This window comes from Triticum dicoccoides, chromosome 1A (genome assembly GCF_002162155.2).
Source record: "Triticum dicoccoides isolate Atlit2015 ecotype Zavitan chromosome 1A, WEW_v2.0, whole genome shotgun sequence".
Taxonomy (NCBI): Eukaryota; Viridiplantae; Streptophyta; class Magnoliopsida; order Poales; family Poaceae; genus Triticum; species Triticum dicoccoides.
In genome coordinates, this window is record NC_041380.1 from 501,954,204 (window position 1) to 501,967,923 (window position 13,720).

The 13,720-nt window shown below is 47.7% G+C and overlaps 1 protein-coding gene across 1 annotated transcript; it reads left to right on the forward strand.

Annotated features, from left to right (window-relative positions):
• The first annotated feature begins 11,357 nt into the window (after positions 1-11,357).
• LOC119283216 (CTD nuclear envelope phosphatase 1 homolog) lies at positions 11,358-13,714 on the forward strand. The gene is made up of 6 exons (XM_037562923.1): positions 11,358-11,691; positions 12,066-12,194; positions 12,298-12,418; positions 12,491-12,572; positions 13,292-13,445; positions 13,535-13,714. The coding sequence occupies exons 1-6, from the start codon at positions 11,416-11,418 to the stop codon at positions 13,667-13,669; spliced, it is 897 nt and encodes a 298-aa protein (XP_037418820.1). The 5' UTR covers positions 11,358-11,415; the 3' UTR covers positions 13,670-13,714.
• Positions 13,715-13,720: the final 6 nt, after the last annotated feature.

Genomic DNA, 13,720 nt, shown 5'->3' on the forward strand with positions numbered 1-13,720 from the left:
AAAGTCATTATGAACAAGGCTCACAATTCACTCCTCCCTATCCACCCTGGAAGTACAAAGATGTACCATGACCTCAAGCAGGCGTATTGGTGGACTCGAATGAAGCGCGAGATTGCTCAGTTCGTGAACGAATGTGATGTCTGCAGAAGAGTGAAGGCAGAACACCAACGACCAGCTGGTCTCCTCCAACCTCTTGCCATTCCAGAATGGAAGTTTGACCACATTGAGATGGACTTCGTCACTGGGTTTCCAAAGTCCAAGCGTGGCAATAATGCTATATTCGTTGTCATCGACAAACTCACTAAAGTGGCTCATTTCCTTCCTATCAAAGAGTCTATCACAACAGCTCAATTGGCAGAGCTATATACCTCTCGGATTGTCTCTCTACATGGCATTCCGCAGTTGATTTCTTCAGACCGTGGCAGCATCTTTACCTCCAAGTTTTGGGATTCTTTTCAGAAGGCCATGGGCACCAACATCCGTTTCAGCACAGCTTTTCATCCTCAAACTAGTGGCCAAGTCGAGCGTGTCAATCAGATTCTTGAAGATATGCTCAGGGCTTGCGTTATCTCCTTCGGTATAAAGTGGGAAGATTGTCTTCCATATGCCGAGTTCTCCTACAACAACAGCTTTCAAGCGAGTTCGTGCAAGGCCCCATTTGAAATTTTCTAACTGGTCAGAGACCGGTGAACGTCAACTTCTTGGAAATGACTTGATCACAGAGGCAGAAGAGATGTGCAAAGTCATTCGTGATAACCTCAAAGCAGCGCAATCATGCCAGAAGAGCTACTATGATAGTAAGCATCATGATTTGGCTTTTGAGATCGGAGACCATGTTTACCTCCGCGTCTCTCCAATGAAAGGTATTCGTCGCTTCGGTATCAAAGGGAAGCTTGCCCCTAGATACGTGGGTCCTTTCAAGATCGTCAACAAGAGAGGCGATCTCGCCTATCAACTCGAGCTTCCCTCTAACTTTGCAAATGTGCACGACGTGTTTCATGTCTCTCAGCTCCGCAAGTGCTTCAAGACCCCTGACCGCACCGTCAACTTCAAAGACATTGATCTCCAAGAAGACCTTTCTTATCGTGAGCACCCCATTGCTATCCTTGAAGAAACTGAGCGCAAGACTCGCAACAAGTCAATCAAATTCCTCAAAGTCAAGTGGTCACATCATTCCGACCATGAAGCCACCTGGGAACGCGAGGACCACCTCCGTTCTGAGTACCCGGAGTTTTTCCGGTCCTAGATCTCAAGACGAGATCCTTTCGTAGTGGTGGAGTGTTGTAACACCCCAAATGTAATTTACCTTATATGTACTCCAACTCTTGTCATTTCCGGCGCTAAGTTATTTTATTTCCTCGTTGTCGGGTTTTGTCTCCGTGTTTTGTTGTCCTTGTCATGCATCTCATATCATGTCATCATGTGCATTGCATTTGCATACGTGTTCGTCTCATGCATCCGAGCTTTTTCCCCGTTGTTCGTTTTGCATTTCGGCGCTCCTATGTCCTCCTGTGGTCCTTTCTACCTCTTTTCGCGTGTGGGGGTTAAACATTTCTGGATTGGACCGAGACTTGCCATGCGGCCTTAGTTTACTACCGGTAGACCGCCTGTCAAGTTTCGCGCCATTTGGACTTCGTTTGATACTCCAACGGTTAATCGAGGGACCGAAAAGGCCTCGTGTGTGTTGCAGCCCAACACCCTTCCAATTTGGCCCAAAACCCACCAAAACCTCTCCCATCGTCTAGAGCGTTCGATCACGATCACGTGGCGAAAACCGCACTCCATTTGGAGCTTCCTACCTCCTCCTACCTATAAAACTAGCCCCTCCTCCGAAATCCCGGATCTCCTCTCCCCTGAAACCCTAAAAATCTCATCTCACCGCGCCGGACATTGTCCGCCCGGGTCGGACACACCGCGCCGCCGCCCCGCACCAGTAGCGTCCCGCCACATGGCGCCCGCCGCTCGCCGCCGCCGCGGGCCGGGAAGCCCGATCCGGTCCCCCGCGGCCCGTCTCCTCGTCGCCGCCTCCCGCGGGAGGAGCCCGCCCGACGCCGCCGCCTCTCCTCTTGCCGGCGCCCGCGCCATCGTACGCCAGCGACCGCCGCCCTTCCTACTCCGGTGACCGGGGCCGTCCCGCTCCGTCTCTGGCGAGCCTCGCCGCCCGGCCGCGCCTCGCCGCCCCAGCCGCGCTGCCCCGTCGTCGTCCTCTCCGGTGAACAACTCCGGCGTCCTCGGCGGAGAGGCTAGGCGGCACGGCGGAGAGGCTGTGGCGGTGAGGCATGGCCGGGTACCTCCGACGTCCTCTCTGGTGAACAGCTCCGGCATCCTCGGGAAGCGTGCAATCGGGATCTGGAACTTCGCGGTTGACTTTTCCCCCTCCAAACCCTAGCTAATTTGCATACTTTGACATGCCATAACTCTGCATCCGTAGCTCTGATTCGTGCATGTAGCATATCAAAATGTTCATCTCGACGAGTACATCATTTCATCTCATTGCATCATTTTCATTTGAGCTCAACTTGATGCCCGAAATGCTGTTGGAAGAGGGCTATGTGAGGAATTTGTCAGATCTGTTTCAGCAAATGGCCTTTTGTCATTTTTGCCATGATTTATGTGTGCATGCTATGACCCTGAGCTCTACATGTGTTTTGTTAAATACCATGCCATATTTATAGAGGTGTTTGCCATGTATTTTTGTGATATTTGTGGTGACTAGCACAAGCTTGCAAAGTAGCGTAATCGGTAATGCTGATTTCAGGGACTTAGAATTTCACCAAGTCCTTGTCCTAATTTTGTTGTTATGCCATATGTTCATGTTGTTTCCTAGTGATCCGTGCCTCTTTTGAGGATGATCAGTAAGGATGTTTTGTTAACATTGTGGTGCTCTATCCATCCATGTCTTTTTTTGCAATTATGGAGCAACCTAGCTTAAGTCAATCGAACTCTACTTTTGCTATAAATTGAACCTGGCAGATTGTTGACATGTTTAGCGGTTTTGCCGAGGATGTTGCTATTGATTCGTGCATGCTATGTTGTTGTTCTTGCCATGTCTAGCTCCTATGACATGTCTTCTTGATGGGTGTATGCTTGGTTTATCATGCCATGCTCTGTAGTGAGTGCATCGAGCTCGTAAACATGCCTACTCGTTGACTGATTTGCATGCTCCAGTTTTTCACTAAGTCTGAATATGTTTGTGTTTTTGCCATGTTCACATGCTTGCAATTGTATTTTCTGATCACTTTTGGCTCAAGGTCACTAAGGGACTTTTGTTAAGTGCTTTGATTAGCTTCATGCCATGCCTTACTTTGCCATGTTAAGTTCCTGTAGCATGTAGTTTTCATGCTCTAAAGTGTGCTTCCTGGTGATAAATTCCAGACTTGTATTAATTTCACTAAAGTCTGAAACCTGTAATTATTTGCTCTTTTGCCATGCTTGTTTGAACCTGTTAATGGATGAATTAGCCGTAGCTCAGTGTTCATCTTTTGTCAAGCTTCATGAGTGGATCCCTGCCATGTATCTTGTTGTCATGTTTGAGTGCTGTAGCATATTTATCTTGATGCATTGAGTTGGTCACTTGCTGATTATCGCAGACCGGTGCCATATTTGTTTTGCTTGCTATTTCTAAACCGTGCATCCGGTTCCGGTGATCTTTATATCGATTTCAACCGAAATCACCTCACCTTTCCAGTGGCACTCTTGGATTTCCAAGTTGAGGCCAGGGTCAATCATTTCTTGTCAAATCTTGCATATGCATCGCATACCGCATCCCGCATATCATACCATGTTTGCATCATGTTGTTTGAGTATTGCACGTGGTTGATTACGTTCCCTGTTGCTTGTTATTCTTGTTTGGGTAGAGACGGAAGACGAGTTCCTGAACGAGGAGCCCATTGAGTTCGCTTACGAGGATCAAGTCAACTCTGAGTACTTTGCAGGCAAGATGACCATACCCTCAAAATCACTTCTATCTTTGCTTGCTAGATGCTCGCTCTTTTGCTATGCCTATGCTACGATACCTACCACTTGCTTATCATGCCTCCCAAATTGCCATGTCAAATCTCTAATCCACCATGTCCTAGCAAACCGTTTTTTGGCTATGTTATCGCTTTGCTCAGCCCCTCTTATAGGGTTCCTAGTTGCAGGTGAAGCTTGGAGATCGTTCCTTGTTGGAACATTGTTTATTGTTGGGATATCACAATATTATCTTGTTTATCTGAATGCACCTATATACTTGGTAAAGGGTGGAAGGCTCAGACTTATGCCTGGTGTTTTGTTCCACTCTTGCCGCCCTAGTTTCCGTCATATCGGTGTTATGTTCCCGTATTTTGTGTTCCTTACATGGTTGGGTTATAATGGGAACCCCTTGACAGTTTGCCTTAAATAAAACTCTTCCAGCAATGCCCAACATTGGTTTTACCATTCGCCACCTAGCCTTTTTCTCTTGGGTTTCGCGGACTCAAGGGTCATCTTTATTTAAACCCCCGGGCCAGTGCTCCTCTGAGTGTTGGTCCAACCTGTCAGCTGCCAGTGGCCACCAGGGGCAACTCTGGGCTGGCCTACCGGAACCTTGGACAATCCGGTGTGCCCTGAGAACGAGATATATGCAGCTCCTATCGGGATTTGTCGGCACAATCGGGTGGTGTTGCTGGACTTGTTTTACCATTGTCGAGGATGTCTTGTAACCGGGATGCCGAGCCTGATCGGATTGTCTTGGGAGAAGGAATATCCTTCGTTGACCGTGAGAGCTTGTGATGGGCTAAGTTGGGACTCCCCTGGAGGGATTTGAACTTTCGAAAGCCGTGCTCGCGGTTATGGGCAGATGGGAATTTGTTAATGTCCGGTTGTAGATAACCTGAAACTTAACTTAATTAAAATGAATCAACCGCGTGTGTAACCGTGATGGTCTCTTCTCGGCGGAGTCCGGGAAGTGAACACGGTGTTGGAGTAATGCTTGACGTAGGTTGTTCTAGGATCACTTCTTGATCATAGTTGTTCGACCGTGCTTTTGCCTTCTCTTCTCGCTCTCATTTGCGTATGTTAGCCGCCATATATGCTAGTCGCTTGCTGCAGCTCCACATCATATCTTTGCCTTACCTATAAGCTTAAATAGTCTTGATCGCGAGGGTGCGAGATTGCTGAGTCCCCGTGACTCACAGATTACTTCCAAACCAGATGCAGGGACTGATGATACCGTTCCAGATGATGGCGCTTGAGCTCAAGTGGGAGTTGGATGAAGACTCTCATCGTTACTATGTGTTTTTCCCAGATGATCAGTAGTGGTGCCCAGTTGGGTCGATCGGGGACCGTGTCGCATGTGGGTGTTGATCTTTATTTTGGTACCGTAGTCGGACCATGAGTGTATTGGATGATTGTAATGTTATTCATGTATTTGTGTGACGTGGCGAGTGTAAGCCAACTATGTATCTTTTCCCCTTTATTTATTTACATGGGTTGTTGTGAAGATTACCTTACTTACGACATTGCTTTCAATGCGGTTATGCCTCTAAGTCGTGCTTCGACACGTAGGAAATATAGCCGCATCGAGGGCGTTACAGATAAATCGCTGAATCGAAAGATTTTTTGAACAGTGCTAAAAAGTATACCATTTTGTGAGACAATTTTAGAACACAAGTATTTTTTCGAACACAAGTTTTTTTTAGAACACAAGTTTTTTTTGAGACAATCAAGCGAAGCTTTTATTAGACCGTCACAATGTTTACAGGGACGAAAGTAAGATCACTGGGGTGGCCTAACCAGACATGGCGACCAAACCCCAGTCCCAAAGCATGCTTCGCTAGATTGTGAGCCTCGACATTCGAGCTCCTAAACTCATGAACAAAAGTGCAAGAATTAAAGGTACTAGAGTACTCTATGATCTCATGTATTATGGCCCCATAGACCGGGTTACTCTTCTGCTTGATATCGTTCACCACTTCCATGCAATCCGTCGCCACATGAATCGCTTGTAACTGGAGATCCTCTGCTAGTGCCATCGATTCCCTGACTCCCATTGCTTCCGGTGTTGTAGGGTCAGAGATGCCCTTGAACACGACAGTGGACGCACCGAGAAAAATACCCTCCCTGCTTTTGCACACCGCTGCAACCGCACCAACACTTGAACTCTCCATGCAGGCTGCATCTACATTAATTTTAGATGTACCCCACGGCGGCTGTAACCAATGAGTTGGTCGCGCCGTTCTGGCCTGCACAACAGTATTAGACACGTTCTTGATCACTTGAAGATCGCTCAGGAACGAGTTAATGAATGTGTGTGTTGCATGCGGACTCTGGAATATATCCTCATATATAGCTTTCCTTCTAGCTGCCCACACTGCCCACAAGGTAACCGTCATACGTACAAAATGTTCATGCGAGAGAGTATTCTTCAGAGCAAAAATCCATTCCCTTGCATCCTCACCATCATGCTGGCTCATCTGTTCAACAAGAGAATCGTCAGATATCGCCCACACGCTGCTTGCCATCGCGCACTCAAGCAAAGCATGTCTCCATGAATCTCTGGCACCGCAAAACACACATGTAGAAGTAGTCGACATGTTTCTATGGTGGAGTAGCTCCGCTGTTGGGATAGAGCTGCGTGCAAAACGCCATAAAAACAGCTTCACCTTCGATGGCACATCCATCTTCCATAACTTAGTCCAGTCGCTACCCGTGTTGCCCGATGCTGATGCGTTATCACCACTTCCATGCTCTCCCTCTAGCCTTGCTTGTACAATCAGTCTATAGGCAGATTTTACAGAAAAATTACCCTTCTTCTCACCACTCCATGCCCAGAAATTTTCCATGTTGCGTGTGCATAGAGGTATAGATAATATTCCTTCTGCATAAACAGGCAAAAAGACAGTCCGAACCAGTTGTTCATTCCAAGTGGCCTCCTGGGCATTGATATAATCCGCCACTAGGCGCGGCGGATTCTGTATTAACGGCGATACCGGTCTCATCATTCCTGATCTTGGAATCCAGTTCTGTGTCCAGAATTCAGTAGTTTGCCCATTGCCAATTCGCCGGACTATACCCAGATTTAGCATGTCCCTCCCATCCAAGATAGCTCGCCAGATTTGCGAGGGCCGACTTCCAAGCTCTGCCTCCAGAATGGATGTCTCGGGGAAATATGAGGCCTTCAAAATTCGTGCACTCAATGTTGTTGGTTCTGTCAATACCCTCCATGCCTGCCTTGCGAGCAAAGCTAGGTTGAAAATCTCCATATCCCTGAAGCCAAGTCCCCCGAGGTGCTTCGGTTGTGTCATAGTATCCCATGCCACCCAAGCTGGTTTTCGTTTTCCAGCCTTACTCCCCCACCAAAATTGGCGAATAATGGAGGATATGTTCTCACAAAGTCCCCTCGGAATTCTGAAACAGGCCATAGAGTAAACTGGTAGTGCTTGTGCCAGTGCCTTAATTAGAACCTCCTTTCCTCCTGCCGACAAAAGCTTCTCCATCCATCCCTTAACCTTCTCCCACACCCGGTCTCTCAGGTACCTGAAAGTATCCATCTTTGACTGGCCGACATCGGTTGGCATACCCAAGTAGCGCTCATTTAGCGACTCATTTTGAACATTCAGAGTTGACTTGATGCTCTCTCTCAGCTGTTGTGGACATCCCTTACTAAAAAATATTGACGATTTATCATGATTGATATAGTTCAGAAGGTTGCCATCAGCCTGCGATGAGATGAATCACCAGCTTAAAAACTTTCCCTCTCGCTAGGGTTCTCGTCCTCTCGGTGGCGCTTCTGCCGGTGTTGAGATCTTCTTCCCTGATCCCGTCCTGTGTCGCCTCTTCCTGCTCGGATCGATTACGGGGCGATCTGTGCATCGCTACCCGATCTTGGCGGGGGAAGGCAGTCCAGTGGGGGTCTAGGGTTAGGTCAAGGCCCGGCGAGAAAGTTTCTTCGGGCGAGGGAATAAAGATGGTAGCAAAAGCTTCTGGATCGGGAGACCAAGAGGATCTGGAGGCAATGATGAGGGAGTTGGGCCTCTCGGAGGAGGACCTAGATGATGTGGTGGTAGATCAAAAAACTCTACAGCCAGAAGCTACGAGGTGGATGGCGATTGCTAGGGTTCACACGGAAAAACCTATAGTCAGTTTTGGTTTTACAAGAACATGAGATCAGCACGGGATCTGGCGCAGAGGGTCAATATACAGCCCCTTGAGGACAATCTCTACACTCTGCAATTCTCGTGCCTTGGAGACTGGGAAAGAGTGATGCTGGAAGGTCCATGGAACTTTCAAGGTGATGCGGTGATCTTGGCAGAGTATGATGGCTTCACTAAGCCATCATCTATCAGACTAGACTTGCTGGAGATATGGGCACAAATACATGATTTTCCAGATGGCTATGTCTCACAGATACCTTCCTTGGCGGCGAAGTTGGGCGAGCTAGTCTATGCCGAAACAGCTTCCCATGATTTTGAAGGAAACTTCTTTAGGGTCCGTGTAAAGGTTGATGTCACCAAGCCACTGAGAAACGTTGTATCGCTTAAGATCGGTGAGAAGCGACTGATTTTTAGGGTCAAATATGAGAGGTTGCCCAACTGGTGTGCAGTTTGTGGAAAGCTAGGTCATCAGTTTAAGGAACATGGGGATGGCGTCCATCCTCCTGCAGCGCTGGTATTCAAGAATTTGAAGGCCACGTGGTTCAGAGGTGCAGGATCGGGTCCGGGCGAGGCGAAGAGTAAAACTAAGCCAACTGTACGCAAGGCTCCAACAAAGACTGGGCAGTATTCTGGGGGTAGCGGTGGTCATGATGCTGACATGGAGGAGGCAGAAGGAAACAGGAAACGAACCCAGGCAAATCCATCTACAATGGCTCGTTCTCATGTGACCAACACGGGTGGTGGAGGGAGGGGTGGACTGCTGGCTCTGCCTCCGCCGTAGGTACCGTTGAGTCTGCCGCCAAAACAAGACCCGAAGCGGACCAAATTTGATCAAACACTGGAGAAGTTCAACCAGGGAAAGGGCAATAGCGACAGGATCGACAACACATCAAATGCATCATCGGCGGACTCCCAGGCGGAGTTCCGCCGGGCACAATGAGTATCCTTAGCTGGAACTGCCGCGGCGCGGGCAAAGCCGCGACAGTTCGGGAAATCCGCGAGCTAGTGCGGAAATTTGCCCCCACCCTTCTTTGTATTGTTGAAACTCAAATTGATAGAGTTAGGGTGGAAAATCTAGCAAGTTCGTTTGGCTTCGATAACGCTTTTGCTGTAAGCAGTCAGGGCCGTAGTGGGGGCCTTGGAATTTTTTGGAATAATCCAATAAAAGTCGAGATTTTGGGGTACTATGTGTATCACGTAGATTGTAAAATTGATGAGCCGGGGACTGATTCTTGGAGAGCTACTTGTTTTTATGAAGAAGCACAAACACATATACACCATCAGACTTGGGACACAATGAAAGGCATTGCAAGTTTGAGCGAGCTCCCTTGGGTATGCTTCGGGGATTTCAATGAGGTGCTACGTCCGGAAGAACAAGAAGGTATTGGAGAACGTAGTAATGCCCAAATATAGGGGTTCCGCGAGGTGGTTGATGTCTGCATGTTGGAGGATTTGGGCTATCAAGGAAATTTTTGGACGTTTGAGAAAAAGGTCACGGGAGGGAGTTTCACTCGGGTCTGTCTCGACCGGGCGTTGGCATCGGTTGATTGGATTTCGAGGTTTCCCGCAGCATCAGTTAAGCACCTCACAGCCGCTTCATCAGACCATGTCCCGATTCTCATCAGTATGACCGAGGAGCAGGTGCAGCCGACCCCAAAACCACCATTCCGATATGAGGTGATGTGGGAGACTCATGAGTCGTGGAAGGAAACAATGCAACAGTGTTGGGGAGGAGCTGCACCTGCGCTGAGTCTTGTAGATTTACAGGACAAACTTAAGAAGGTTGCATCCAACCTCGGCAAATGGAATAGAGATACATTTGGCAGCGTTAGGAAGGAGATCAAGTGGTTGACGGCCGAACTTGAACGGCTCCGAAGCGAACCGGGTAGAATAGGACCGTCACACTTGGAGATCAAGCTTAATGATAAGCTGGTAGAGCTCTACCACCGAGAGGAGTTAATGTGGCGCCAAAGATCGAGGATTGAATGGCTGGCATCAGGAGACAAAAACACCAGGTTCGTCCACTTGCGTGCAAGCATGAGAAGGAAAAAGAACATGATTAAAGCCTTGGCAAACTCGCTGGGAGTTCAGGTGCAGGACCTGGCGGAATTAAGAGAGATGGTCACCGCTTTTTACAGAAACTTGTACACAACGGAGGGGGTGACAGACATGGACCGTGTGCTCCAACATGTTCCCAGGAAAGTAACGCCACGGATGAATGAGATGCTAACGGCTCCATATACAAAAGATGAGGTGAAGAAGGCACTCTTCCAGATGGGCCCTACAAAATCACCGGAACTGGATGGTTTCCCAGCTCAGTTTTATCAAAGGCACTGGGATATATGTGGTGACGAAGTGACGGAAACAGTCTTTCGTATAATCAGAGGGGAGGAAAGTGCGGCGTGTGTTAATGATACAGTACTTGTGCTTATTCCCAAGGTGATGAACCCCACTCTCCTTACCCAATTCCGGCCTATCAGTTTATGCAATGTCATTTACAAAATTGCCTCTAAGGTTGTTGCAAATAGGTTGAAAATTATCTTGCCTGACATCATATCAGAGGAGCAGTCCGCTTTTGTTCCAGGCCGGCTTATAACTGACAATATTATTTGTGCTTACGAGTGCTTACATTTTATGAAGAGGAGCAGGTCTAGGTCAAATAGCCATTGTGCTCTGAAATTGGACATGATGAAAGCATATGACAGAGTGGAATGGGCGTATCTCAAAGCAATGATGATCAAGCTTGGTTTTGCTCAACAGTGGATGGACATTATCACGAGTATGATCAGTTCAGTCTCATTCTCAGTTTTATTTAATGAAGAGAAACTTGAGTCTTTTACACCATCACGAGGTATTCGACAGGGAGATCCGATATCCCCCTACCTCTTCTTGATAGCAGCAGAGGGCCTTTCGTGCGTACTTAAAACCAGTTCTCGGTCATCTGTGTTGGGTGGGATCAAGGTGGCAGCTTCAGCTCCGGCCGTAAACCACCTCCTATTCGCGGATGATAGCCTGTTGTTGTTCAAGTCGAGTAATGAAGGGGTTGTAGCGGTTTCAAACCTATTGGATGTTTATTGTAAGGCTTCAGGGCAGAAAATATTACTGGGCTGTCTTGTTAACTGGGCCGTCTTGTTAACTGGGCCGTCCTGTCACAAATTTCACAGTACCTCCTCGCCCGCGACCGACGACCGGCGCGCCTTTATGATTGCTTCCTCCCCTCCACTTCGCTCCTCCCGCCCGGTCTCCGCCTCCGCGTCCACCCCAGCATTATCTCATATCCCCGTCTCCGGTGACCGCGGGCATGGCGGCGGCGACCGAGGTCTACTCGCCGACGCCGGCGGCGCAGCACCGGGGGCAGGCGGCGTGGTGGGCGGTGGTGGGGTGGCTCGCGCTCCTCCTGCAGGTCCTTCTCCGGGTCATCCGCGGCGCGCCCTCCTCCCTGGGGAAGCTCCTCAGGTCCCTCGGCCTCCGCCACCCCATCCTCTCCGCCGCCCCCGCCGTGGCCTTCGTGCAGCTCCCCTCCAAGGCCCCCGCCGACGACTTGCCGCCCCTGTCCCCGCCGCCTGGGCGGCTCACGGTACGGGCCCATGTGTTGCCGCGCGAAAGGGTAGTAGTCTGCTATGTTAGGGAACTAGGGATCACCGTGGTGGTTGGGGTTTATGAGGTTAGTGGTTAACTGCAGCTAAACCAGCTGTGGTTCTAGAACTGGATTGCTATCTGCAGACAGGAGTGTCGAGCAAGGTTCATTCTGAGTATGATTTCTTAGGCATGATTAACAGAATAACACTATGCATATCTTAATTAAGCAGAATGGCATGCTATGAATGTTTGTTTATTAGTTGTTTTATATCAAGTCTTCCTTTTTCTTTTTGCGAATGATATCAAGTCTTCTTGGGTGAGCTTCCTTTCTGACTGCATAATATATACACTATTTTGGGGGTGTATCTTCAGGTAGTGTTGGACTTGGATGAAACATTAATCTGTGCATACGAGTCATCGAGCCTTCCTGCCACCGTGCGCACCCAGGCGGTCGAAGCAGGGTTGCATTGCTTTGACATGGAGTGCGTATCATCCGACAAGGCAAGCATGTGACCATCTTTCCCCCCTTTTCCTATGATATTGTTGTTAAGTTCTCACTTTCTCAAGAAGGTACTTATGGGAATTTCTATTCTTGGTGTAAAAGGATGCCAAAGGCAGACAGAGGGTGAATCATGTAACTGTCTTTGAGCGTCCTGGTTTGCACGAGTTTTTGCAGAAAACTAGTGAATTTGCCGATCTTATACTCTTCACCGCTGGTCTGGAAGGTTTGTCCTGTCCAACATTCATTTTGCTCTCCATCAAGAGCCCTGTATCTAACTGATCTGCGCTTCCCCCAGGATATGCAAAGCCTTTGGTTGACAGGATAGATGCTCACAATAGGTTCTGTCGCCGTCTCTACAGACCATCAACTGTTACTACGTAAGTTTGTCATTAACATCTCTATAAGCTGTAAATGATGGACTCTTTGTTCCTGACTTTATATAGAGGATAATTCTCGTGCTCGCTGAAATAGTGAAGTGCCACCCTGACTGATTTTAGTGGGAGGCCTTTGCAAGTAGTAACTTAAATATCACAAGTGCTTGTACAAGGTACTTAGGTACACCATAACACGGTGGCATTCCATTCATGCTAGTGGAATTTTTGCATTTCTTTTGATTTGGTGTCATCTACAACTTCTATCCACCTTTATTATTGTGTTGTGTAAATTGGAGGTACACCACCAGTATGTGCATATCCAAGATTGAAACATGTCTCTTTTTTTCTCAGAAGCGGTTGAAACCGTTTCTTCTTTTAGAATCAGTTTCTTAGAAAAATGCCACTAAGGGTTAGTCCTGGTTGGTAGAGTTTTCTTCTTTCTTGTAGAATGGATTGAACCAGATCTATGAGGGCACATTTGCACTGGACTGTTTCCCAACACAAGCACTCATGGTATTATTTTTTGTTTTATAGTACCTTTGCCTGATGTTATCTTGTTTATGTCCACTTTATGGGAAACCGGTTATTGTACCGTATGTTCCTGCCAACTTCTATATGCTGTTGATCCTAGTCTGTTCATAGTCCTGTTTATGAAATCAAGCTTTCTGCTGCATTAGTTGAGCTGGTTCAGTTTTCTAATGCTGGCATGCTACCATTTTCAGGGAATACAGAGACCATGTGAAGGATCTTTCTTGTTTGTCCAAAGATTTCCGTAGAATTGTACTTGTTGATAACAATCCATATAGTTTCCTACTACAGCCATTGAATGGGATACCGTGCCTTACGTTTTCAGCTGGACAGCCCATGGATGATCAGGTAAAGTGGAACTGTTGATAAAATCGTTCTTCGGTTCTAAATTTAAAATCTCCATCGTTATTGATCCAATTATGTTTGAAACATTTTAGCTTATGAGAGTGATATTTCCGCTTCTCAAGCGCCTTTCTCTCCAAAATGATGTGAGACCGGCATTGCATGACGCGTTTCACATGCCAGAGTGGTTTCAAAGAAATGGGATCCCACAAATTGACCAGGCAATGTAAGTTTTGCAGCAACTCTGCAACTGAATTGGATTAGTAGGTGAAAGCTCAAAA